General features: G+C 44.5%; 2 protein-coding genes across 13 annotated transcripts in view; both read right to left on the bottom strand.

The window, feature by feature from the left end:
* Positions 1–514: 514 nt before the first annotated feature.
* Positions 515–5,698, bottom strand: GAL3ST2 (galactose-3-O-sulfotransferase 2). The gene is made up of 4 exons (XM_062582982.1): positions 5,673–5,698; positions 2,310–2,393; positions 1,442–1,721; positions 515–1,345 (listed from the first exon to the last, which is right to left on the bottom strand). Exons 1-4 carry the CDS (start codon positions 5,696–5,698, stop codon positions 515–517), a joined length of 1,221 nt encoding a protein of 406 aa, XP_062438966.1.
* A 2,191-nt stretch (positions 5,699–7,889) lies between these two features.
* The window catches only part of LOC134144003 (inhibitor of growth protein 5), a 33,932-nt gene continuing 16,623 nt past the window's right edge, over positions 7,890–25,198 (bottom strand). For 9 of the 12 annotated variants that reach the window (XM_062582539.1, XM_062582536.1, XM_062582538.1 and 6 more), the window contains 5 exons: positions 25,003–25,171; positions 23,331–23,474; positions 22,711–22,853; positions 22,284–22,449; positions 18,937–21,007 (listed from right to left, as the gene is read on the bottom strand). In XM_062582539.1, the coding sequence (XP_062438523.1) occupies positions 20,748–21,007; positions 22,284–22,449; positions 22,711–22,853; positions 23,331–23,474; positions 25,003–25,171 (882 nt within the window). In that variant the 3' untranslated portion in view covers positions 18,937–20,747. Of the gene's footprint in view, positions 7,976–18,936; positions 21,008–22,283; positions 22,450–22,710; positions 22,854–23,330; positions 23,475–25,002; positions 25,172–25,198 lie in introns of those variants that run through there. The other 3 variants (XM_062582543.1, XM_062582542.1, XR_009959259.1) reach the window with 2 other exon arrangements.

Raw genomic sequence — 25,198 nt, forward strand, 5'->3', positions numbered from 1 at the left:
GATGAACTAGATGATGCTGGAGGCACCAGTAAGGAACTGTAAAAGTATTTTGTCCTTTAAATCTTTGTAATGGAGTAGAGGGGCACGTTCCCTGCTCAAGAGGATCATTGCTGAAGGGCACACTCCTTAGCATACTGAGAAGAGCTATGAGCTTCAGATATAATTAACCCCAAATCATGACAATGACAGCCAAATTAGTGCTGCATAAGGCTGTCTTAAATCCAAGACTTTGCACAAAGATTCACAGATTGGACTCACAGAGCCTCAATCATCCTGTCCACACACCGTTCCTCTGAGTCCTGCTTGCCACACTCAGTGCTGCTGGGCTACCCTACTATTGCAGGAAGGAGATTCTCATGTGGCTAAGGAACTCCAAAACAACCTTACCATCACCTTGTGTGCAAGAGTCTTGCTGGTCATCCAAGTGCTAGGCAAACATTGACAATACAAGCAACTGCAGACTAATGAGAAACCACAGTGTGCTCTAGTTACAACTTGGTGATGATTTGTTTTCTCATAAACTATTCCAAAACAAGGGAAAGCCTAGTTGCTTCCTCTTTTTGTGTGGATGCTGAAGGATATAAAGATAGGACATGTACTGAAGCTCTGGTATAACCATTTTCTGACAGGCTCTCAGAGACATGCTGTCTAAGTCTTGGTTGAGGTTATAACTAAGGATATTCGCAGTTCCTGACTGGAAAGGCATGAGAGCTTTGTCCTTGATATGAGCCTTCTCTACTGGCCTCTGATCTGAGAGACAGGTCTCCATGAGTTCCTTCTGCCTTGCTCGCAAGTGATTCACTTCCTTTTCCAGTTCCTCCAGTCCCATGGTCTCCTGAATTTTCTTCCAGAAGCTCTGGTTGAAATGCAGGTAGAGTTTCCAGTCAAGTGAGCACCACACTTTAATCCTCTCCTTACTTTCAGGAGTCAAGGTCTGGACAGTGTTGTTGCTTCTGGAATTGAGCTTAAAGTAAATCACATCATCTAGATCCCAGCATAAAGTGTGTTTTAAGAGGATCATGGACTCATCAAAGTAGTCTGCTATCAAGACCAGGTGGAAGGTCTGTTCAATCTCCTCCAAGACCGCCTGGATGTAGTTTTCATTATCTTGTGCATTGTTGTCATAGCCAAAGTCAAACCACATGTTATTCTTGGCGTAAATGTTTTCTTTGTAATTACCCTTATGGTAATAGTTCATTGGCGATGCCAAATACTCATTCAAGTCCTTTGACATTCTGAAGGCAGGGGCAGCATCCTTGTAATAGGTATAGGAAGATTCCAGCTGAAAAATTGGGTTCCTCAGGATGGAAAAGTAGAAGGTGTTCTCTGCCATCACTTTTTGTACCTGTTTGTAAGGGAAAGAAGAGGAGCTGTTAGTCTGGAGACATGGCTTATTCTACAAGGTTTCCCAACAGGAGAACTCAGAAGCCATAGCTCTTACCTCCAAATAGTTAAACCGTAGGTGGTTGCACATGATATTGTAGTTTTGTCCTATGGTTTGAAATTCCTCTACAAAGCTAGTCATGAAGGTCTGTGGATAGCCCAGGTGGACGAGCTGGTCAGCTGGGAGGGCTATGGTGAGGTTATGCTTCTCTGTGAACCGGAACATGATGTTCAAGATGGTGCTGCTGGCAGTCTTGTGTGTCTTGAGGAACATGACATTAGTCTTGGCACGACAGGGTATGTGAGAAGTCACTAACTCTGCAGAGCTCCTCCAGAATCTGCATGAACATAACTCATGGGGAAAACAATCTCAGCAGTTCTATAACTCATCTTTTACACCTGGCAATGCTGTTTATATCCTAACTCAGCTAACAAAACTAGCTTTTTTTTTTTTTTTTTTTTTTTTTTTTTTTTTTTTTTTTTTTCCTGCACTGCAATAAGCTTTCAGGAGTCAAACCTAAGCATGCTTTCCATCTGAGATTGCACTCGCAGTTCCTTCTGAGATTGCACTTGCAGCTAGTGCAAATCATGAAACCAAACAAGAACCATCCCTTACCTCAAGATGTCAGACAGCCTTCTGCTTCCACTGGTCCTCACTTAATAGACAGAGGAGGAAGGGCTCAAAGGTGTCAACTTAATCCCCTTTTCCATTTCTATATGGTAAATTTTGCTCAGAAGAGCTGCACTTGGCTATCATTTACACACATACCAGAATATGAATCTAAGACCTATTTTTGGGCTGCTGCCCTTTTAATGTTAGTCTAAAGCTCAAGGGAGTTAAATGAAGTGACACAGGCCAGATTCTTGCTTCCCTGCACAGATGAAGTCACGTAACCAGTTGCACTTGCTACTGCTGAACTTACGGCACAATGTTTTTATTCATGTGGAAGAATCCAGACAAGAAGACAAGTCCCAGCCAAAGGTTGAAAAAAAGAAGATATTTGACATGCCTGGAAAGAAAGTAGAGTTTAAGCGAATCGTACATAATAGAAAATAACCCTTTCCCCAGACAAGACACACCGAATTTGGAATGCTGTCCTTGGGACTTTATCACTGGGATCATTGTTTCTTCTTGATACAGCCAGTTTTGGCTTCCCCAGCTATATTAGTAACTCTGGTGCTTAAAATCACTGTCTTCTAATTTTGGCCTTCCACAACACACAAGCTACATCAAACAGAGCCTGCTAAACACATTGGATAGCCTTCCACTCTGTTCCTCTGCCTTTAATTTTGCTTTACCTTTTGATTTCTGGGGCTTCATAGGTTAAGCATTTCATGTTTTCAAGCTTTTCTCAGCAGCCACCAAGAGCTAGAAAATTACCACTTAATAGGGGTAGTAGGGATTTCCTTAATAAAAAAATCCCAATTCTTCCTATGGTTTAACCATTTGGAGGTAAGATCCATGGCTCCTGAGTTCTGTTGAGAAACCTCATTGAATAATGCCTCCAGAATATGGAGACCTAAAAGAAACAATGATCTAAGATTTTCAATACAGAAAAAAAGCTGTCTAAAAACTCAACAGAACTGACAATAATTACACTCTGCTTTCCAAACTGGAGAACTGCTTCCCCTCTGCAACTGTATTCACACCTTTATCTCAACGACAGCTGCTCCTCCTGGTCTGGGCACTTATGCTCAGCCTTACCCATTTCTCCCTCAGGCTTTCATCATTATCTCACCTTGGTCGGACTTCAAATGGTCTAAGCTCAGAGACAGCTCTCTGGACCAAGCACCTTATCTACTCATGGCCACTGTTTTGCAGGAAGAATGAAAAGGGGTGAGTGAAACCTTTTGATCTGACCCTAACTAGGCCCCCACATCATCAGGTCATTCTAGCTGGCATAGTTTAGAATATTTCAAAGAGCTGATATCATTTGCTGATCATTTACCCACCAGAGGGTAATTTTCCCCAGCAGAATTGAATTGGCTTCTCTTACCTTATTATTATTATTTTTTTTTACCTCAGTGTGAACTCCTTATTTTGAACTATGTTTTCCAAAATGCAGTGGACTGGGCTTGAACTCTAAGCTATTTTGAGTATAAACATTCTCATCTGCAGAATGGAACAGTCATACTCCTGTTTCCTACTTTTCCATGTGAACAACAAAGCCAGCAGTTTAGTACTTATGAAGCTCAGCTGTCATCACCATGGCTGCTGGTAGCAAGCCTGAGAGTCAGGTGATAAACTCTCATTAGTTGCAAAATTTAGATAATATGCATATCTAACTGATGGCTAAAAGGCAATACTGAATATCTGCCTTCTTCCTGGAATGCTGTCTATCGTAGGGAAGCTGTCTATCATGGACCCACAGTAAAAATGGGGTGTTCAGGGCCATGAAAGACCTGGAAGACTTGAGTTACAGTGTGGAATATAGAGGTATTTGAACGCTGGATTTTTTTTTTTAATTAAGGCGAATTCTGCAGCTTTTGCTTTAGAGTCTTCAATCAAATACATGAATATACGTGAATGTAAAAATTGTTTAATCCATCTTCTTTTGTAGTTGAGAAATAGGAATACCTGAATGGAGAAGATACCAGAGCCAAACAGGTCACTATTAGGTATCTGTGCACGTGCGATATGGTAGCAAGTGTCAGGCTAAACTAGCCAGCGAGTATGCTGAGTGGGAGTCTTGAGTCCTGGAGACTCTGAAGGTCTGGGAATCAAAAGCTGAAGTGACTCAGGGTCTGGGAACTGACTACCAAAAATATTAAGGGTCTGGGAGAGACGGACAATCTTGGAGATGGATGCTGAGGAGATTCATGAAAGTGTTTTCCCTTTCTAAGTCTTAGAAAGCAGGTGGTCTGTTTGTGCTGGCTGTGCTTATGTGGGTGCCTGTAAACGCACTGTCATCCTGTCTGTGTTAATCTGTGTGTGTGCATGTGTGTGTGCATGCGCATGTGCACGCACATGCACATCCATCCACACATACTGAGAATTTGTGCTCAGCCTCACTGTTGGCTGGGCCTGCAACGGGGCAAAGGAGCAGCCACTCATCCTGGCTGATGCAAGAGGGGAAGAATACCCCAGGCCCTTCAGCCCCTGGACTTGGCCACCCTTTGCGGGAGAGCAGGGAGTATCACAGCCTACAGCATGCCTTCCCAGCCTGCACACAAGGTTTCCCCTACTAGTCTGCACATTCACTGTCCTGGCACATTTCTGTAAAAGCCAGTATTAATCTAGAAGACTATTCCTTGTGCAATACTCATACTGGTATCATGGGACTGCAAGTCTCCAACCAAGCCATTTCCAAATATGAGTAAGTGCATTGGGCCAATAGACACCATTTACAATGCTGGGCTAAAATAATTCTGTCCTTTAGTCCCTTATATAAACACATCCCACTTAGCTAAGAGCTCATTTGCTATTGATTATCCTGAGCACAAATGTTGCAGATATTTGTAGCAGTACAAATATTTGGCATTACTAGTCTTTCGTATGCTGACCAGTGAAACAGTATTAAAACAATAAGTAAGCAGAGTGATTTCGTAACTGGTAGGCATATCAGTGGAAATGTATAAAGGACAATGCACAGAATGCCTGCTGCAATATTTTCTTCCTTCATAGCATGACACCATGGAGACTTTTCACCGGGAGTACATGAAGCCTACTGTAACTGAGAGCAGGAGAACATATTCAGAGCACTCTTTGCCTGTGAGCCACTAGCTACTTTTAATTTCTGTTTACTTCTATTTACTTAGATTTTTGCTTCATAATCTGCTCTTCTTCAAAGAAGGTTCAAGAGATAAAAACAGAACATGAACTTGAATAGAAACAGTCTAACTGCACACACTGCTTTGGAACTCCTTTGAGGTACCCCTCGTAAACTGACCAGACCCTTTAAAGATAAATTCTTCCAAGAAGCCTAAAAACTGTCATGGCTGTCGGTGAGGTTGTCACCAGAGGTTTAGCTCTTCTTTCTGAGCTAAATCATGACATCTTCCAGGCTGCTTTAAGGTTTAGGACAGTATTTTTGTTTATTTGGATTAAACTGAAAAACAACAGACCTCTGAGGATCTATGTCAGTGTAACAAGTTTCTTTCAAATTAAAAGACCTGGAATACAGCAAGAAATACTCACAATGAAGTAAATCTCTAACCTGGAGCAAACTGTAACTAATTCCATAGGTCATTAATCACTTACACAGGTTCCCTGAGGTATCTAAATTTGACTTTTCTATAAATACATTTTTAACTCTGCACCCATAATGTTTCCCTCCCTGTGCCCTTACCTTGAAGTGCACCCAAGACTTTTCATGTTATTCTGCAGCTGTGAACTAGAAAATATCTCCTTTGCAAAGCTACTCAAATGCTCCTTTCTTTTGCGGGCTTCTTCGGCTCTTAGTGTGTAGGTGTGCCTAGCATCCCATCTCTTCTGTAAATGTCCGGGACAGGTGAGGACAAAGGGAGTGGCTAGCTGTTCCCAGGGGTGGGTGGAAGTTAATAAGCCATAAAAAGATCTGCCTTAGAAGGCAGGTTTTGCAATAGATTTTTCAGGGAAATAAGGACGTTAGCAGGACCCTTAGTGGGAAAGACCCTTTTTCTTGAGAACACACACACAGCATAAAGCCGTGGATGAGGGCACACACGCACATCAATGCATTGTGCTCAGCTGCTTGAGGGAGGTGTTTGTGGGGGGGGAATCATAGCCCCATGTGGGGCAGGATGCCTGTCTGGGGGATGGAAGGAGGCATCATATGATCCTTCTGCTTTCAACAGAAAGCACTATGTAGAGTGCTGTACATTCTCACATCACTTGGTGCTGTGGCCAGTGCCTACTGCACCATACCTCCAATACTTGCTCAGTGATTCAGGAATATCTCTGCCAGACGTTGTGGTAGCAAAACAGGAATGGTGTTCACCTACTGGAAATTCCGCTTCATTTTAAGAAGCACTGCTGGCTCAGAAACTCATAGTCACAAGGCATTTAGGCTTCAAACACTTACTTTCCCAGGGAAAACCCAATTATCATAACTGAAGGTGAGGAGCTTAGACACTTTGCTGTATCTGGACCTTAGGGGGGGAAACGCCCACCCTTAAACCAGGTGTCATTTTATGGTTTGTATATGAAGTGACTCTGCACTGTTATTAATGACCATTGCAACTTGCATTACACAGGCATTTGAGATTCTACCAAGCCTCTAGTACACCAGCATTTAACAAACTGGGTGTCAGGGTACAAATCTCCCTGGGAGATTCTCCCAGACCCTGCAGGTCTAGAGGGCAGAATAATCTTCTCACACCCCCTGCTGGGCTAATATCCTTGCTGCTTAGCTGGGGAAGGCAGAGGGGAAGGGAGCTGGGCAGCCTCCAGCTGCTTCTGCACATCTGGTTAGGGAGCAATTCCAGGATACTTCATGCAAGGAATGGGTCTTGTGATGCCTAGCGTTGTTGCAGTTATTCTGTTCACCTGTCACCTTACCCTGGCACAACCTCCCAGCACAGAAGGATCTTTGCAAGCTGGCAAGGGAGGGACAGAGGAAGGAAGCATGAACAGGGGCTGGGCTGTGCCTGGGAGCAGGCAGAAGCTTACCTGGGTCATTCATCAGCAATGAAGACTTTGCCTGACCCTGGCTCCAGCTCCCTCCACACACACACACATCATGCCGCAACCTCCCAGGTCCTAAGCACAGCAGAGGAATTTGCAGTCAGGGCATATAGCGAAAATCTAATATAAAGGGCAATACAAAGCTTACGTCTCACAGGCTGGCATATGGCATTAAATAGATGCTTTTGGTCCTTTATACCGCTTTTATACCTATACCACTGCTGCGTAACACCATCAGATATGGCCCCCCTCCTTCATTCCTGCTGTGACCTTTCCAGTCCTTGTATGCCGGTAGCATGCCAACCTGCCACACCAACAGGCAATGCAATACTCAGCATTCTGGTATCATTCACCTAAGTTACTAAGCTATTACAGTGCCCAGATATACTGCACTTCTTTCCTCTTTTAATAACTGTTTCCGTGCCCCAGGTACAGTGCTTAATGAGGTTTCGTGTCTAGTAAGGTACAATGATGCTTTCCCTAAATTTCTTAGTAGAAGGTGACACACAGTGTCCTTTGAAGAAGAATTTCTAGGGTTACTCCTGGCATTGTGTCAGCTGCTATTAACAGGCTGGCAGAAGGCTCATGTTTAACAGAGTTCTTGCTGGTGTTACATGTCAGCTGGGTGATTCTTTGTTAAGATACTGTCCATGAACACAAAAGAGCATTTTTTTAAACATTTAAAGTTGATTCATTGCTCTTTCCTGTGGTGTTGTACAAGAACTGATGCACCTGCTCAGGTTTGGCTACCCAGGAAAAGGTGGCATCGTGCAGAAATACTTGGCTAACTTCTGAGCTCATTTGCTCTGAGATTGGAAAAAAAGAAGAGCTGGCCCAGTTACTTGGGGCAGGATGCCTCTGCTGCTCATGCCCACCTGGTTAGAGGGAATTCAAGTGCTTCCTCATTGTGTCATATCAACACCACTTCAAGGTGTTTGTTGAGCATATGCAGAGCTCTCTCTACATATGAGCTCTCTGCATGGATAGCTGTAAAAAAAAAAAAAAAAAAAAAAAAAAAAAAAGTCAGTAAGGAAAGTTTCACTTCCCTGACAGAACCACTCATATATACAGCCTCTGTTTTAAACCTTTATGGTCAGTGGTCTAGGGGAAAAAAGTAAGAAAATAAATTGGAGTAGAAAAAAGGCAGAGAACACAAGCAGTTTGATGTGGAAAGAGAGTAACAGCCCAACTTGTCAGAAAGCTAACTATTTCTTCTTTAGAATAGCATGAGCTTTCTGCATTTTTGCATTGCCTAGTACAGAGCTCCCATAAACAGCACAGGCTGACTGTGTTGCATGTTCTGTCTTCCGTTTGCTAACAACAGCATGAATTTCTCTGCTTGTTTCTCTGTAACTAACTCTCTAACAACTAACTTTAACTATGCTAATTCTAGATTTTGTGTTGGACAAGCAATTGTTTGGCACCATGAAGCTCTGCACTAATACAACATGCTCACACCCTCATAAGGTACCAGTGAATGCCTTGCTCCAGGGACACCAGTAAGCTGATTCTGTGCTACATCTAACTGAAAATGATATGACGTTGTTACTAGAATGCACCTGAGCTTGGTGACTCAATTTAAGCCTTGGGCAGCCTCAACACAAATTTTCAAGGCCATCCAGGAGCACACTGTTTCAAATTACTATGGGAGGAGTTGGAAAAATTACTTGCTCTGGGGTTGTTACTGCAATGAATGGACTATTTACGAACCTTTCGGTTCCTTTTCCGGGTTGGTTGTAAAGGCGGCCCGTCCACCTGAGTCAAGTCCGGTGAAGCGTCATTTGGTGACGAGAGCAGCGTCTGCGCTCGGATGGAATTTGGAACCGGGGCGTGGTGCAGCTGGTGGTATTTGGGCTGCCCGATCTTAAGCCCCGCAGATGCGCCTCATCCCAACAGGGTCCCTCCAGCAACACAGACAAGCAGGCATAGACGGGGTATCAGCGGTTCCAGAAAATGAGCAGACTCACTGTCCATGTGAAGAATTTTGCTCTGCCTTTGGAGCTAAAGGGGTAAGCGGCGTGCCTGATCTACTGAGCTAGGTCAGGCGGTAGGCTGCACTACCACTTGGTCCCTGCTGTCTCACGCAAGGCCAGGGGACCTCACAGGGCCCCATGCCCTGCTACAACGCCCGGGAGAGCACAGGCACTGGCTCAGGGGGGGAATCACTGGATAGGTCTCCCCCAGCCATCACTCGCTAAACTAGCCGACGGGGCAGGCAAGCAAAGCCAATCCTGCTCCAAGTAGGGGCATACCGTGTCACGTCCGGTAAGGTCTGGATGACCCGTTCCCCAAGTGGGTCAGAGCCAGGTCGGTGACGGTCGTCGGGACCGCCACCGTGCCCAAATTTTGACGAATCGCCACTGGGCGAATGGCTTGGAGGGGGGACCGTGAAACCCGATAAGGCCAATTAGGCCCCCCCTTTACTGCCGAGAATCAACCAATTCTGCAGCAGGGCGGAGGCAACTACGAGTCGCCACCATCACAAACCTGGGACGGCTGTGCACTCGGTTCCCCCAGTAGGGGTATCCGGCGGGACCACGAGGAGGTGGCACAGCCGATTCAAGCCCAGTTAGTAACTAAGAGAGTCCTAACATCATCTTGATGCTACTCTAAAGAGCAGCACAGCCTGAATTAGTCCTTATTTATAGGAATATGTAAAGATGGTAAAACACTCTCTGCTTTGTGTCTAGAGGTCAGAAGGATGAGCTCCTTTCTGAGAGCTCCTGAGGAACGAAGGCTCAGAGAGGTAAGAAGTCCCTATCAGAGAGGAAGAGACAGGGACCTGAAGAGAAGAGACCAAAGGGCAGGCCCAGATAGGCTCTATTAGCACCTCAGGTCACATTAACACATGTAGATATTTTTACTAAAAGCACTCATATTGCCAAGTTGAGAGAGCTGAGATCTTATACTATGAAAAGTTTGGCTACCTAGCAGTGCCAAGAATAAGCCATCGTCCTTAATCCGCCACAATAGCTTGCAGCCTTGTAGAGAAAATGTTCTAGTTCAAATAGAAGAAGACTCATTAGGATGTTTTTCTTCCAAGAAAAAGAATCTGCATGGATCATCTATTTCACTGCACTAAAGAGTAGAAATAACTGAACAGCAGTGAGCAGAGAGAAGCTACTAACAGACAAAAGAGATACTGGGTAAGACAATCACCTTTCCTGGTCTCAAGAATTTTGGTGAAGCCTCCCTAACTAGCAGCCTAAACTGGGACTGGTAGCTGAGATGAACTCAGAAGCCAGCTGCACTGAGCAGGAAGACTCAGCTTTAGAAGAATGGAAATATTAGCTATCTATCTCGGTGGCTTCTCGGCAATGAAAGAAGGATTTGGCCTCACATTTCTACAATTTGTAGAGGAGGTCAGCTGGCAGGGCCTCTTGTAGATTGTTTCTTTGCTGTGGAGATTTGTAACAGAAACACTAAGATTTAGTGAATTCATATTGAATTAGGTAAGACTGAGTGAGATCTGAATGGAAATGTGTGTGTGTGTGAAAGCACTAGATTAAACAATAGAGCCTGAGTTAAAGAATGGCATGTATTGGTAACGAGAGATGTGACTGACGAGGGATGTGACTGACGGTAATAACACTGGTAAACATTGAGGAATGAATGGTTTACATCAAGACCTGAAGACCTTCCTTGATAAGGCCCCAGCACGGATGACTCGTTAGCAAAAGATGTGCACCATGATAACAGCAGGGTGGCAACAAGGTTACATCTGACTGTGCAAGCCATTATTCTTTCCTATATCTCAAAAGGGAGACAGATTGTAGCCAAAACAGAGCTATAAATATAGGTATTTATTTAAATTGAGGAAACAAAGACAGTGCCTAGGATTCATGGAAAATAAGATGCTGAGTCAAAAGGATTGTGCCATAATAATCAGACTCCTAAGGGATATAAAAGACTTGTTCAAACAACCCTTATGCTCCATGTTCCTTACAACTGACCCTGGCCAGACTATGTGGACACATCGCATGTAACACTTGTGCTCATGAGTACATGCATGTGAGAGGGCATGAAAACTCTACCAAAGAATGAGGATAAGCAAAACTAATTTTCTTAAAAAAAAAAAATCCTTTCTTCCATTAGATCTTTCAGCAAGTTCTAATACATTGCTTTCCTATAACATCATCTTCTTTCTCCTCTCTCTCACCCTCCTGCTTGAGTAAGCCTATCTTTTTCTTCGCTTACGTTCTGCAAATAAGGAATCCACTGGATGCCAGACAAGCTGTTTTTTATTTTCCTGTGTTTCCAGATACATACGTAAGAGGGAGCTGCAAGGCAGTGCTGTAGTGAAGTGTCCTTCCCAAACTGTGTACCTGTACCTGTGTGCTGTATGTGAGGTAATACTAATGCCTACAGAGTACAGCCTAGAGGTGACATCCCTAAGGAGGGCACAGCCTGCTAGAGATTTTGTGCTAGTGGATCCATCCTTTCCTCTGTCCATTCACTCTGAAGGACATTAAATACCCAGACAGTAAGCCAAATGTGACTGAACTCCTAGTTCTCTAGGATCCTCCAAAAGTCCCAGAATTACTATTTTCTGATTCCATTTTTGCTATCATCACAAAAGAGTTCATCACATTATTTGAAACATATTGTCAACATGTACAGCACTACTATAAATGACTGGATATGTTTGCAGAAAAGTAGGAGAAAATATCAGGAGAAAGGACTGACACATCATGACAGTGGCATTTTGTTCCTCTACAGTCTATCACTTGCTCCAGATGTTTTTAGTTATAGTGGCTCTCACATCATCAAATGGAAATGATGCTTCATTGCCACCAGCAATAGCATGAGAGGCAAGGTGTTCAACAGGCATACACTAATCTTAAGAGACAACACTTTCACTTGGAGCTTGTGGCTATAGATGCCAATGTAGCTGGTGTCAGTGTAGCACCTGGCAGGGCTCATCAGCACTATTGCTGTTCTCTTTAGGAGCTAATCAGGTTCTTGTCTTCTGTCCCTGATGCTTCATTCATATACCCTGACTGAGAAAATTCCTCCTCTGATCAGTGTTGCTTCATGAGCAAATCAGAGCAAACTGTAATGGGAAAGAGAATGGGAATATCCACACACAATATTGTGGACACAAACAGGACACACTACATATCTAAACTGTGTTTCCTTAGCTGAAGCTCTAGAGAAAAAAAGGTGTCTCAGAACTCTAGCCAGGGCCTTAAGACACCATATGCAACATTTGTTCTGGCCTGGCCATTGGATAGGTGCTGCACAGACAAGCGTGCGACTCGGGATGGTGCAGCCCACAGAAGAGGGGTTTGCTCCTGGAAATGTATTGTGAATTGTGAATGACGACTTGACAAGCATACTGCTATTCACTGTGTACTGGGTTATCTGTCAGATACGTGTACTGATATCAACTAAGCACTAGATTATCTGGTGATATCTGTTGATATGTTGATATTGTTATTGACTCGGGCCATACAGCTCTTGTGCTTGTGTAACCATGTTCTGGCACTGTTTGATTGGATAATGAACTAAACCCAGACAGGATAAAAGAAAGCAAGCCACACACCACCTGTGTGGATTCCCAAGCACCACCAGCTGGCCTGTGGATCCAACAGCCCACTCATCAGTGGGGAATGCCCCTGACACCAGCAGCCAGGGACAACATGAATTCTTTTTGCATAGTTGGAGTGTGGTGAGAATAAACCAGGGAAAATTGTTGGCCCTATAACAAAAAGTACAGTCATTACACTATGCATTTGTGGTTTGCCTAGGGCTTAGATATATTTTTAGCATTGAGATATTCTTAGTTGTGTTTTACAGAATCATAGAATCGGTAAAGTTGGAAGGGACCTCTGGAGATCAGCTAGTCCAACCCTCTGCTCAAGCAGGGTCACCTACAGCATGTTAGACAGAGTTGCATCCAGGCAGGCCTTGAATATCTCCAGAGAAGGAGACTCCACAACCTCTCTGGGCAACCTCTTCCAGTGCTCTGTCACTCTCACAGTGAAGACATTCCTCCTCATATTCGGATGGAACTTCCTGTGGTTCAGTTTTTGCCCATTGCCTCTTGTCCTGTCACATGGGACAACTGAAAAGAGTTTGTCCCCATCCCCTTGACACCCTCCCTTCAAGGACTTACAGACATTGGTAAGATCCCCCCCTCAGTCTTCTCTTCCCCAGGCTAAAGAGGCCCAGCTCTCGCAGCCGTTCCTCACAGGGCAGATGCTCCAGCCCTCTGATCATCTTCGTAGCCCTATGCTGGATTCTCTCCAGTCTGAGAATGTTGCATATGGTGTCTTACGGCCCTGGCTAGAGTTCTGAGACACCTTTTTTTCTCTAGAGCTTCAGCTAAGGAAACACAGTTTAGATACGTAGTGTGTCCTGTTTGTGTCCACAATATTGTGTGTGGATATTCCCATTCTCTTTCCCATTACAGTCATACATGTCTCTCTTGTACTGGGGAGCCCAGAACAGGACGCAGTGCTCAAGATGAGGCCTCACCAGGGCTGAGTAGAGGGGCAGGATCACCTCCCCTGACAACACTCTGGCATTGCTGGCAACACTCTGCCTAATGCACCCAAGGAGACCACTGGCCTTCCTGGCCACAAGGGCACATTGCTGGCTCATCGTCAACTTGTCATCCACCAGCACTCCCAGGTCCTTTTCTGCAGAGCTGCTTTCCAGCAGCTCAGCCCCCAGCTTGTACTGGTGCCTAGGGTTATCTCTCCCTAGGTGCAGGACTCAGCACTTGCCCTTGTGGAACCTCAGGAGGTTCCTCTCTGCACAGCTCGAGAGCCTCTCCAGGTCTCTCTGAATGGTAGCACAGCCCTCAGCTGTATCAGCCACTCCTCCCAGATTGGTATCAACAGCAAACTTGCTGAGGAGGCACTCTGTCCCTTCGTCCAGGTCACTGATGAAGAAGTTGAACAGAATGGGACCCAGTATGGAGCCCTGGGGGACACCACTAGCCACAGGCCTCCAACTAGACTCTGCACCACTGATGACAGCCCTCTGAGCTCTACCATTCAGCCAGTTCTCAAGACACCTCACTGTCCACTCGTCTAACCCACACTTCCTGAGCTTCTCTAGGAGGATGTTAGGGGAGACAGTGTCAAAAACCTTGCCAAAGTCGAGGTACCCAACGTCCACTGCTCTCCCCTCATCTACTCAGCCAGTCATTCCATCAGAGAAGGCTATTAGATTGGGTAAGCAGGAGTTCCCCTTGGTGAATCCATGCTGACTACTCCTCATCACCTTCTTTTCCTCCGTATGCCTGGAGATGACCTCCAGAATGAGCTGTTTCATCACCTTTCCAGGAATGGAGGTGAACCCCACTGGCCTAGAGTTGCCTGGGTCCTCCTTCTTGCCCTTTTGGAAGACTGGAGTGACACTGCCTTTCTTCCAGTCCTCAGGCACCTCTCCAGTTCTCCACGACCTTTCAAAGACGATGGAGAGCAGACTGGCAACAACATCCGCTAGCTCCCTCAGTACTTGTGGGTACATCCCATCAGGGCCCATGGATTTGTGCATGTCAAGCTTGCCCAGAAGATCTCTAACCCTATCCTCCTCAACCAAGGGAAAGTCTTCCTTTCAACAGACCTTCTGCCTTGCCTCCAGGCTCTGGGATTCTTGAGGGCTACCCTTAGCAGTGACGACTGAAGCAAAGAAGGCATTCAGTAACTCTACCTTCTCTGTATCTTTTGTCACCAGGGTCCCCACCCCATTCACTAGTGGGCCCACAGTTTCCCCAGTCCTCCTCTTGCTACTGACGTATTTGAAGAAGCCCTTCTTGTTCTCCTTAGCATCCCTTGCCAGACTCAGTTCCAACTGGGCCTTAGCCTTCCTCGTCTCTCTTTACATACTCTGACAACATTCTTATAATCCTCCCAAGTAGCCTGTCCCCTCTTCCACATTCTGTGTACTTTCTTCTTCTGATGGAGTTTTGCCAGGAGCGCCTTGCTCATCCAGGCAGGTCTCCTGCCCCCTTTGCTGGACTTCTTTCTCCTTGGGATGCACCGCTCTTGAGCTTGGAAGAAGTGACGCTTGAACACTAGCCAGCTCTCCTGGACCCCCCTTCCTTCTATGGCCTTAACCCATGGGATTCCGTCAAGTACGTCTCTGAAGAGCCCCAAGTCCGCTCTCCTGAAGTCCAGGTTTGCAATCCTGCTTATTGCCTTACTTCTTTCATGCAGGATCCTGAACTCCACCATCCCATGATCACTGCAGCCAAGACTGCCCCCAATCTTCATATCTCCAACCAGTTCTTTGTTGGTTAGGACAAGGTTCAGCAGGACACCCTTCCTCATAGGATCCTCCACCACCTGTGTCAAGTTGTCGTTGATGTACTGCAGGAGCCTCCTGGACTGTTTGTGCCTAGCTGTGTCGTCCTTCTAGCAGATATTAGGGTGGTTGAAATCTCCCATGAGAACCAGGGCCTGTGATCATGAGGCTACTTCCAGCTGTCTGTAGAAGGCTTCATCACTTCCTCTTCCTGACACCCACAACATTGTCCCCCACATTAGCCTGCCTTTCGATCTTCACCCATAAGCTCTCGACTGCCTACTCCTCCACCCCTAGGCAGAGCTCGAGGCATTCCAGTTGCTCTCTCATATAACGAGCAACTCCACCACCTCGCCTTCCTGGCCTGTCTTTCCTAAAAAGCACATAGCCATCCATGACAACATTTCAGTCACGCAAGCTATCTCACCATGTCTCCGTCATTGCAACAAGATCATGGCCCTGCGACTGCACACAGATCTCCAGTTCCTCCTGTTTATTCCCCATGCTGTGTGCATTGGTATACAGGCATTTCAGAGAGGTAGTCATGCGTGCAGGATTCCCAGGAAGGGTATAAGGGGGTCTCCTATTAGCCATGTCCCACCTGCACATCCCCAGCTGCATGCACCCACTAGAGGCCTCTCAATTTGAGTTGTGTTTTATTGACTATCCTCTCTACATAACTCTCCCCTTCCCCCATCCTACATAGTTTAAAAGCCCTCTTTATCAGGCTGGCCTGGTGGCAAAGATGCGTGTGCCTCCTTTAGTGAGGTGGATTCCATCTCTCCCCACCAATTGCTGATCTTCAGACAATGTCCCACAATCATAGAAACCAAAACCCTGTTGCCACACCAGCAGTGCAGCCAGTTGTTAATTCTGATAATTTGTCTACTCCTCCTCCCATCCCCCCCCCCATCGGCAGAGCCGAGAAGAAGACCACCTAGGATCCCAGATCCTTGACCACCATGCCCAGAGCTCTGAAATCCTGTTTGATTGCTTCCAGTTTGCTCTCCATATCTTTAGCACCCACGTGAAATAGCAGCAGAGGGTAGGAGTCCGATGTGCAGACAAGCCTTGGCAGCCTTTCAGTGACACCTAGTATCCGAATCCTCGGCAGGCAGCAAACCTCTCCAGACAAGAGGTCAGGCTGGCAGATAGGTGTCTCCATCCCCTGCAGCATGGAGTCACCCATCACAATCACTCGTCGCCTCTTCTGAGTGTTTACACAAGGCACAGGGTTCTGACGGCCCAGTTGCTTCCCTTGAAGTCAGGTCCAGGTCCTCCTCATCCTGGAGGGCACTAAATCGGTTCTTCAACTGTAAGTCCAAGTCTGCAAGAGGACTAGGGGCCTTTCTCTTTCTACGAGAAGCAACTAGTTTCCAGCCTTCTTCTACAGTGCTGTGCTGTATCATTTCACTCTGCACAGAACCTTCCAGCAACTCCCCTGCTGCAAGGGACTGGGACTCCTGAAGCAGTATGGTCTCCAAGAATGTCCTCTCTATCTCCTGCTCGCTTTCTTGGATGTTTCGCAGTCTGCTGACTTCATCCCACAACTCCTTGACCTGACGACACAATTCATCAAGAACAGCATGCCTCTTGCAGGATGGCTGACTATCAGTCCAGGCCTTCTGGAAAGGCCCAAAGCACTCCCTGCAGCCTGAAACCTGTAGGGCAACAACTGCTGTCAAAGGCTCTGTCTCGGCTGAAGCTTCCAACACAGCTGACGCAGCAATTCCAACAGCTGCAGGCAAATGTGCTTTGCAGCAAGTTATAACCATGTTTGTGAAAGTGGGCACTACTAAGAAAAAAGAAAGATGTCCACTTGCACCTTACTGCACTCCTCCTGCACGAACTGCTGCGCCTATTCACTACCTCTATTAGCTGTGCTCTAGGCCTGGCTCTTATATAGACCTCTCCCTAGTACTGACTCACAGGATACTTGACCCATCCTAATCAAGGGCCACCTGGATCAAAAGCCCCAACTCCCTCTAATCAGAGACAACCTAGACAACTTGTTAGCAGCAGCTACACCTAGCTAGAGCTGAGTGAGAGGTGCTAGAGCTTCTCCCAGGAGAAGTTAAGGCCTCTGCAGATACCCTTGCTTACTCCCCTTACCTATTAGTATAGTCACCCTCTAGTTCCCTCATTCCACTGGGGTCAGTAGACCACAACGTCCAACAAGGCCCCCAAAAGTTCTAGGCAAAGCCGAGACAGAGCTGCGCAAACTGCTGCGTTTGTTCGCTGCCTCTGTTAGCTGCGCTCTTTGTTATATTTGTAGTTTATAGATTGTTTGGTGTTATCTGAAGTCTGTTGTTTGTGTAGAACCACTTACCTCTAATAAACTCCTATACTTGACAAATGATTTCTCTTAAGCTCAGCATGACTAATCCTGGAATTGGAAAGAATCCTGGTAGCCCCTTTATTGGCACATCACACCACCCAGTATCTCATCAAACCAGTCACTTGGATGCAGATATAAGGAGTTCTCAGAAGCCAAATGTGGGATTCAAGTGGGACTCTGACGCTGCAGATCAAAGCTGCAAACTCTGCTGCTTCCCAACCCAAAGTCAACTGAAGTCCATCACTGTCTCCATTTTTGACCTTCAGGTGACCTGGGTCCTTTCACCTCTTCAGGGACCTCCACTACACCCCCTGAAAGGAGCTGATCTACTAGTTATTCTCAAAGCCCATCACCCAGAGACAAGGAAAGGACAGTTGCTGTTCTCTTTTAGAAGATCGTGGGAAGAGAAATTGCAATTTTATACAACAGGGCAACTGTTAGCATATAGCTCAGGAGAAGAAGATACTGTATTAATTCCTTCCTCAGCGGGGGATGGATTCAAACTCCACCTCTTGTGCCATTAGAAGGGACTGTGCTGCACAGTCTGACAGAAACACTTTCTATCGGTTCTGTTGAACCGAGTCCAGTGGAAAGACAGAATATAAGATGAACAATGATGATATTGGGCTCCCATCTAGGGCTCTTGCCTGGGGTAGGGGAGACCTGGGTTCCAGCCTTCACTCTAAGATCATATGTGCATTTTACTAGTGACAAATTTGCACAGCATGCATGAACACCTCTCAAGGGAGCTAGAGACTTCCCAGGGTAAGCATGACTTTTAGGGGGAACACAAAACTGATAGGTATCTGAAAAGAAACCTTGAATAGCCAGATGAAGAGAGAATAGATTCCTATTTGTTACTAGTTACCAAATCTTAGGAGGGGGTGGAGGAGCATAAACTTGAGGTTGTGAGGCAACCATGCTGTGCTTGGTCAGGATGAAAAGAAAAGCAAAGAAAGCCAAAAACTGGCATAGCATGCCCAAGATCTTGGCTTCTCAATACACGACACTGAAGGATCTGATAGTCAGAGCATTGCAGGATTCCACTCACATCTCCTAGAGCAAAGAAACCTGATTTACCGAAGGATTTCAGCAACACTAGATTTCTGCTTATAGTCTCTAGGCCACTAGAAGAGGCACATCAGACCAAGGAGTTTGGATTTTCATCAGTTTATAATTCCTACTTACAGTCAGGATACAACAATCAACTGTTATGTCCCACAGAAAATGAAAGCCTAGCTTGTTTTTTTTTTTTTTTTTTTTGAAGTAAGTCTTATATGTTGTTGTTATTTTTTTAAACACAGGATCAAAACTCACCTTCATTACAGCTCTAAAAATAATGTTAGGAGGCTTCACAACGTGAAGAGAACTTTATTTGTAGAAAGGTACTTGTGAAAAACAACATTAACATGGTCTTATAAATTAATAGTTCAAATATATTCGCAAAGATACAAAAATCAAAATGAAAACTCCTGATGCATAAAGTTTCTCCTGCACTTCTGATTCTCTGCTAGGTTTAAATATTTTTATCCTGAAACAGAGAAGATTATAGTTGCATTGCACTTTAGGTTAAGCAACAGAATACATTACCATGGCCAAATATACACATGGCACAGCCTGTACAGCCCTTCCTTTGCATGGCCAGTTTTGAATTCTGGTGTTGGTGTAATGATGTAAGCAGTGCCTGTCAGGTATCTAAGAGTTCTCCTCTCAACTACCTATCAAGGCCCATTACTACTATGTGTTATCAAGTACTATTCCTATCGCTTGCCTGTTCCCATCCATAACGCTACAATACAATCTTTGTCATTGAAGTTTAAGGGAAGGCTAAGACCAACATCCAGGAGCTGGAAAGATCTCTCTGTAAGATGAGTACATAAAAGTTAAATTGGTAGATGATCTCAGGAACAGAATCCTGCTGTAAGAAGGACATACGCATCTGGCTGGATAGCCCTGACCTGTTCTGTTCCCAAAACAACACTGACAAAATTCTCTTTAGATCTCTGTGGATTCAGATTCATAAAACTTTTTATGTTGGTATTTGATAGTCACATTCATACAAAAAAAAAAAAAAAAAAACGCCATAGTGCACTTACAGGAACAGGGCAATAGTGGATAGAGTGGGATCTCAAATGCTAACATAAACAAAAGGCCTGCCTTGGCATTAGCAGGTTAGATGCTGTAAAGAAGCATCAAACACTGCACATTAACAAGGACACTGCTGCTGTCAGCCAGCCCTGACTTCAGTCATGTGCCATAAACCTTGATATTGCCTTGTCTACCTCTTCCAAATACAGTGGTGAGCAGGACAGTGGTAAGTAGCTCTAGATTTAGGATCAGGGATCCTAGTGCTGTAATTCTGCTGTTAATATCAGACAAAGGCAACATAAACCCAAAATGCCCCCTTGCAACTGAAAAGTAATGCTTTCTACTAAGCCTGTTTTGCCAGAAGGATGCCATATGCAGAGGGGAAGGGTGAGAGAATACGACAAAAAGGAGGAGAGTCCCTTGAATTTAATCTTCTATTTTTCAAACTCAGCTACACTCCCAAATTTAATACTCAGGTCTGCAGGGTGCAATAAGCTACAGATTCCAAGCTGTGAAGTTTTATGTTGGCCTATCTGCCTGAACACTACATAATTATATATTACATGACTATTATATAGAAAACAGAGAAGGTCAAAGACATGCTATAGGCTGCTCCCATTTTCCCCTCATCTCTTTAAAGCAGAGTATATGTAGCAATGAAACCAAAAAGAAAGAAAAATAATAATCACCAGAGCTTGAGATAAAGAGCTTAGGACTCTTTAAGGACTCTTCCACTATCTGGATGGAGGTAGAAACCAATTCTAAATATCAGATGAGCAGGTAAGACTTTAAAAGAAGTCTGTATGCTCAGTCTGAGTGTTCAGGTTAAACAAAAAACCTGACAAAACAAAATCAAAACCATGAATGATGAATGTACTCTTCTTTTGAAAGAGCAGATACCTCTAAAAAGAGGAACCATGTTCCTTTACTTGTTTTATTACCCTAAGGAAATAAGCCAAGGAGCATTTCATGTGCTTATTTGATCCATCAATTTGACTGTGGCCAAAGCGTACTTACTGAGCTAGAGATGCAGTCATCATGTGATAGTATCTGCTCCCTTCTCAGAACATGTTCTCAGGAACTGGAAGGCAGTGTCTTATATGGATTGAGAATCCCTTTGGGGTCTAACATGGCTTTGAAACGCTGCATTAGAAAGACTGCTTCCTTGGGTTTGCTATACTGAATGAAGCACTTTTTCTTGAAACCCAATCCATGCTCTGCACTGATACTGCCATTGCATCTTGCAGTCCACTCGTACACAAATGGCTCAATGGCATCCAGCAGCGAATGGCTGTAGGATTCCGCTGTGATGTTCAAGTGCAAGTTTCCATCTCCTGGAAGAAAACATTGAGTTTCTCTCACAGACTTGTCTCTGCAATGGCTCTTCAATGGTGATTCATTACTGATTCAGCCATGCACTTAAACAACGGTGCCTTTGTTAGTCTCCAAACTGTGTGTAGAAGGACTGTGAACTGTCCTTCTACAAACACTATGCTTCTTCTGTGCACATATAATTCAAATATAATCTTTGCTTTTGCAACTGTTCAGTACAATCTTTGAGTAAATCCTCTAAGTAACTTTCAAATTCCTCTTTTTGTGATTTTAAAACTCAAAACAACTGTGGTGCGTTAATTATTTTTTTCTACACTGAGATGGCATGTCAGGATTCCCCCAACAGTATTTCATAATGATCATTAGATTTTAACATAGCCCTGCTTTACTTCATTATAGTTGTGCAATGTTCTAAATGCACTTTGGCACTGGGTCAACAGAAACAAAGCAGAGGTTTTTTTTCCCTTTTGCTGCTTTTGGGTAATGATCTTTGATTAATCTCACAGTTACTGGGTATTCAGAAGTCAAATCACACAAAGATAAGCATAACTTACTCATTTTCACTCTGCTACCTCTTTCTGCATCCCAGCAAACTCTCACAGTACATAGCCTAACTCTTGATATTAAGGGCTACATTTGAAAACTAGTAACAAAGGCAACCTCTATTATGCAACCTCCTCCGTGTCTCTCAGATCACCTCGAAGAATGCTGAAGAGTGTTCTACTTTTATTAGCAGAAAATCTCTGCTAAGCAACCAATTTACCTGTCCAATTTACCCGCAACATGTAAGATCAAATTAGCTTCAAAACACATTGACAACTGTACAAGTCTTTCTTTGAATTATTTGCATCACTTCTTTAGGAGTTAATGTCTCAGATGTAATTGATTTCAAATACAACTCTCATTTTAGACAGGAAACTGTTTAACCAAATCTGTCTATGTACATTAATCAAATTTACGTACAGTTAAATAACCTACAGACTTAATCAGGAAGTATAGAGCAAAAAGATACTAATTACCATTTCAATTACTGACTGACTAGTAGTTATGCCATCTAATCACACTTGCCACACATATATGAAATACTGTCTGAAATCTCCTATTTTGATAGTTCTCAGCTAACAAATGCTATTTAGTCTCTGCCTCCCAGAAATCTTAAAAAAAAAAAAAAAAAAAAAAAAGCCCTAAGGTACCCAAAGGTACCTTAGGACAGTTGCACAGCAAGTACACTTGGACCACAAGGGAGAAATCAGCTCTTTTCCCAGCATCTGCACTTACCCAGATGGCCATAGCCCATCACATTTTTGGCACATTGGCCCAGCTGAGCCCTGGTGTCAGTCACAAGATTATAGAGCTTCTCCATGGGGAGTGAGATGTCATATTTGTAAACATAACCTTCATGAGTGAGGGCCTCCGTGATCCTCTCCCGCAGGCTCCAGAGCATCTGAAGAACCGAAGATCAAAGAAATACATATGAACCAAGTACTTCTCAGTTTCCCTGCCATGAGGCAGGGCAAAAGAGTCTTGATGCTTGGCAACAACATCAACTCCAGATATCCTTTTGCCTCTTGAAAGCTTGTAGTAACATGTCTTGGTAACAAGTACAGTGAAGTGCTACACCAACTCTCTAAGCCTGACAGTACCTGAGAGAGAAAGAACATACTATGAATAGAATAGAATCGAGTAGGGGGAAATGATTACTTGCCTTTATTTTCTTTTCATCTGTTGCCACAGTTCCGTCAGTGACCAAACCAGAAGTCATAACTTGTTCTAGGAAGTTGTTCAGTTTTTCTTCATCGTGGGTTGAATTGGAGCCTGATGTCTCAATTAAAACATAAAAAGGGCTCTCTGAAAGTGAGGGAGAACAAAATAAGTAGATGCTCTGTGGTAAAAGCACATGAATTTAGTACAGGTTCAGGAGCTTTTCCCAAACTTGGCACATTTAATGGGGGGTGGGGGAAGTGGGAAGGGCGGGAGGGCTCCACTGCCCAGATTTCTGGCGCTGAAAAAGAGTTGATCTCGAGTTGAGATCTTTTATGTGTAGGTCACTTACAAGTTCTGTCTTTTACCTAACCATTACTCTTTAAAAAACTAGTATTTTTGTGGGTGAGAACTAGAAGAAGCAAAAAGTCATGTCATTAAAGACTTCTATCAAATGTGTTTGAGATAGAATACTGGATACAAAAATTATGAAGGATGCACACACATTGATCGACATATATATAAAACTAGGCTAAAACCCCCATGAAATACAATGCCTCTTTGTACTGCAGAAATTACACTATCTGTGCCTTTCATCCAGACAGAGGGTATCAGTTTTGCTACCTGCTACTGGACTGGAGAGCTTAAGGTGTCTCTTGACCAAATCCATGCACCTATCATCCATGAACTCAAATGCAGACAAGACTTCTCCCAGCATGGCTCTGCAGGTCGTAAATGTTTTCAGAACCTGAGTGAAACTCTGACACCCTTGGAACAGACCACAGAGAGGAATCAGAAACAAAAAAAATACCCCCTAAAACTTCTAATAAGTTTAAAAAACACCATCAGTCTTCAAATCATCTTTCTCATCTCTAACAAATGTAAATGACTATCCTACAGGAGTTAAATTAACAAATCATCAAACAATGGTTTGGTTTCAGTTGGTTTTGAAGGTATCAGCAGAACAGCAAGAGCATATAGCAATTGGTCTTTGATGTAGCAAAAACTCTAAGACAGTTTGTACCAAAATGTCTGCCCCATCCCCAGTTCTCAGCACAGGCATGAAGACAGAAGGAGTTTGAATGTAACAGTAAGAGTCTAGACTAATTCTGGTGTCCACTGTACATATCCCATATATGTATCACATATTTTATGAGAAAAGGCTGTGAGAGCTGGGCCTGTTTAGCCTGGGGAAGAGAAGACTGAGGGGGGCGGATCTTACCAATGTCTACAAATACCTGGAAGGAGGGTGTCAAGCAGACTGGGCCAGACTTTTTTAAGTGGTACCATGTGACAGGACAAGAGGCAATAGGCAAAAACTGAACCACAGGAAGTTCCACCTGAATATAAGGAGGAATGTCTTCACTGTGAGAGTGACAGAGCACTGGAACAGGTTGCCCAGAGAGGTTGTGGAGTCTCCTTCTCTGGAGTCATTCAAACCCCACCCAAATGCAATCCTGTCTAACGTGCTTTAGGTGACCCTGCTTGAGCAGGGGGGTTGGACTAGCTGATCTCCAGAGGTCCCTTCCAACCTCAACCATTCTGTGATTCTGTGATCCCAGAGGTTTGTTAGGTCTCAGAATACCCTCATCCCCTCCTAGGAGTTTAGGTCTCTACACTCAAGGCCACCCCTCTGATAAGACCAAGGTGTTTGAGTAGTCCCAGCTGGCCTTGGTGCTTTTCAGGAAAAAGTGGAGGTTCCCCCAAAAAGCTTCGATAAAAAGCCTCAGCAGGGATTCTCTGACTTTTTCTCAGGAGCAGCTTTTAAATAGCTACACTGCAACTATGCCTGTGCCTGGCCATGTACCCTGCTGATCTGGACTCTGATCTGCAGACTTGACTTCCCAGCCTTGACCTGTCATTATGGTCTTGCCTGGTGATCACTGGGCTGCTGCTGATCCTGCTAACTGTCAGTGGATATGTCCTGCTCACTTCACCTGGGTACTGCGTGACCGGGCCCTTGTTGGTCATGGCACTGCCCTTGCCTGCCTGTTCGTCCTGCTAAGCTCCCAGCTCCCCCTCCCTGAGGAGCAGTCTGCCCTTGCAGGTATTTTATACATTTATACCACAGATATAAAACACCTACTCAAGTATTTCAACAGACAGTACAGACAGTACTAATTCTCAGAAACAGACTTATGTTCACAATGAGACCAATGCTTTCTTCTCTCTGTTTCTACTCTCTCTGCAATCTCCAATTTCAGGTGTGAAATTATTAATAGCAGCTCACATAGCAGCTTCTCTTCTTGTTACAGAACCCAAATCAGCTCCTGTTTTCCTGACAGGAAATTCCTACCTAGGAATGCCAGATTCACAGCCTTAGGTTTCTGAGGACAGAGTACGGAGACAGCAGTGATAACTCCCAAGGTCCCCTCAGATCCAATAAAAAGCTGCTTCAAATCATAGCCAGTGTTATCCTTGCGCAGAGATGTCAAGCAGTCCAAAACTGAGCCATCAGCCAGCACCTCCAAGAAAACAAGGAGACCCAATCA

Source organism: Rhea pennata, chromosome 9 (genome assembly GCF_028389875.1).
Source record: "Rhea pennata isolate bPtePen1 chromosome 9, bPtePen1.pri, whole genome shotgun sequence".
NCBI lineage: Eukaryota > Metazoa > Chordata > Aves > Rheiformes > Rheidae > Rhea > Rhea pennata.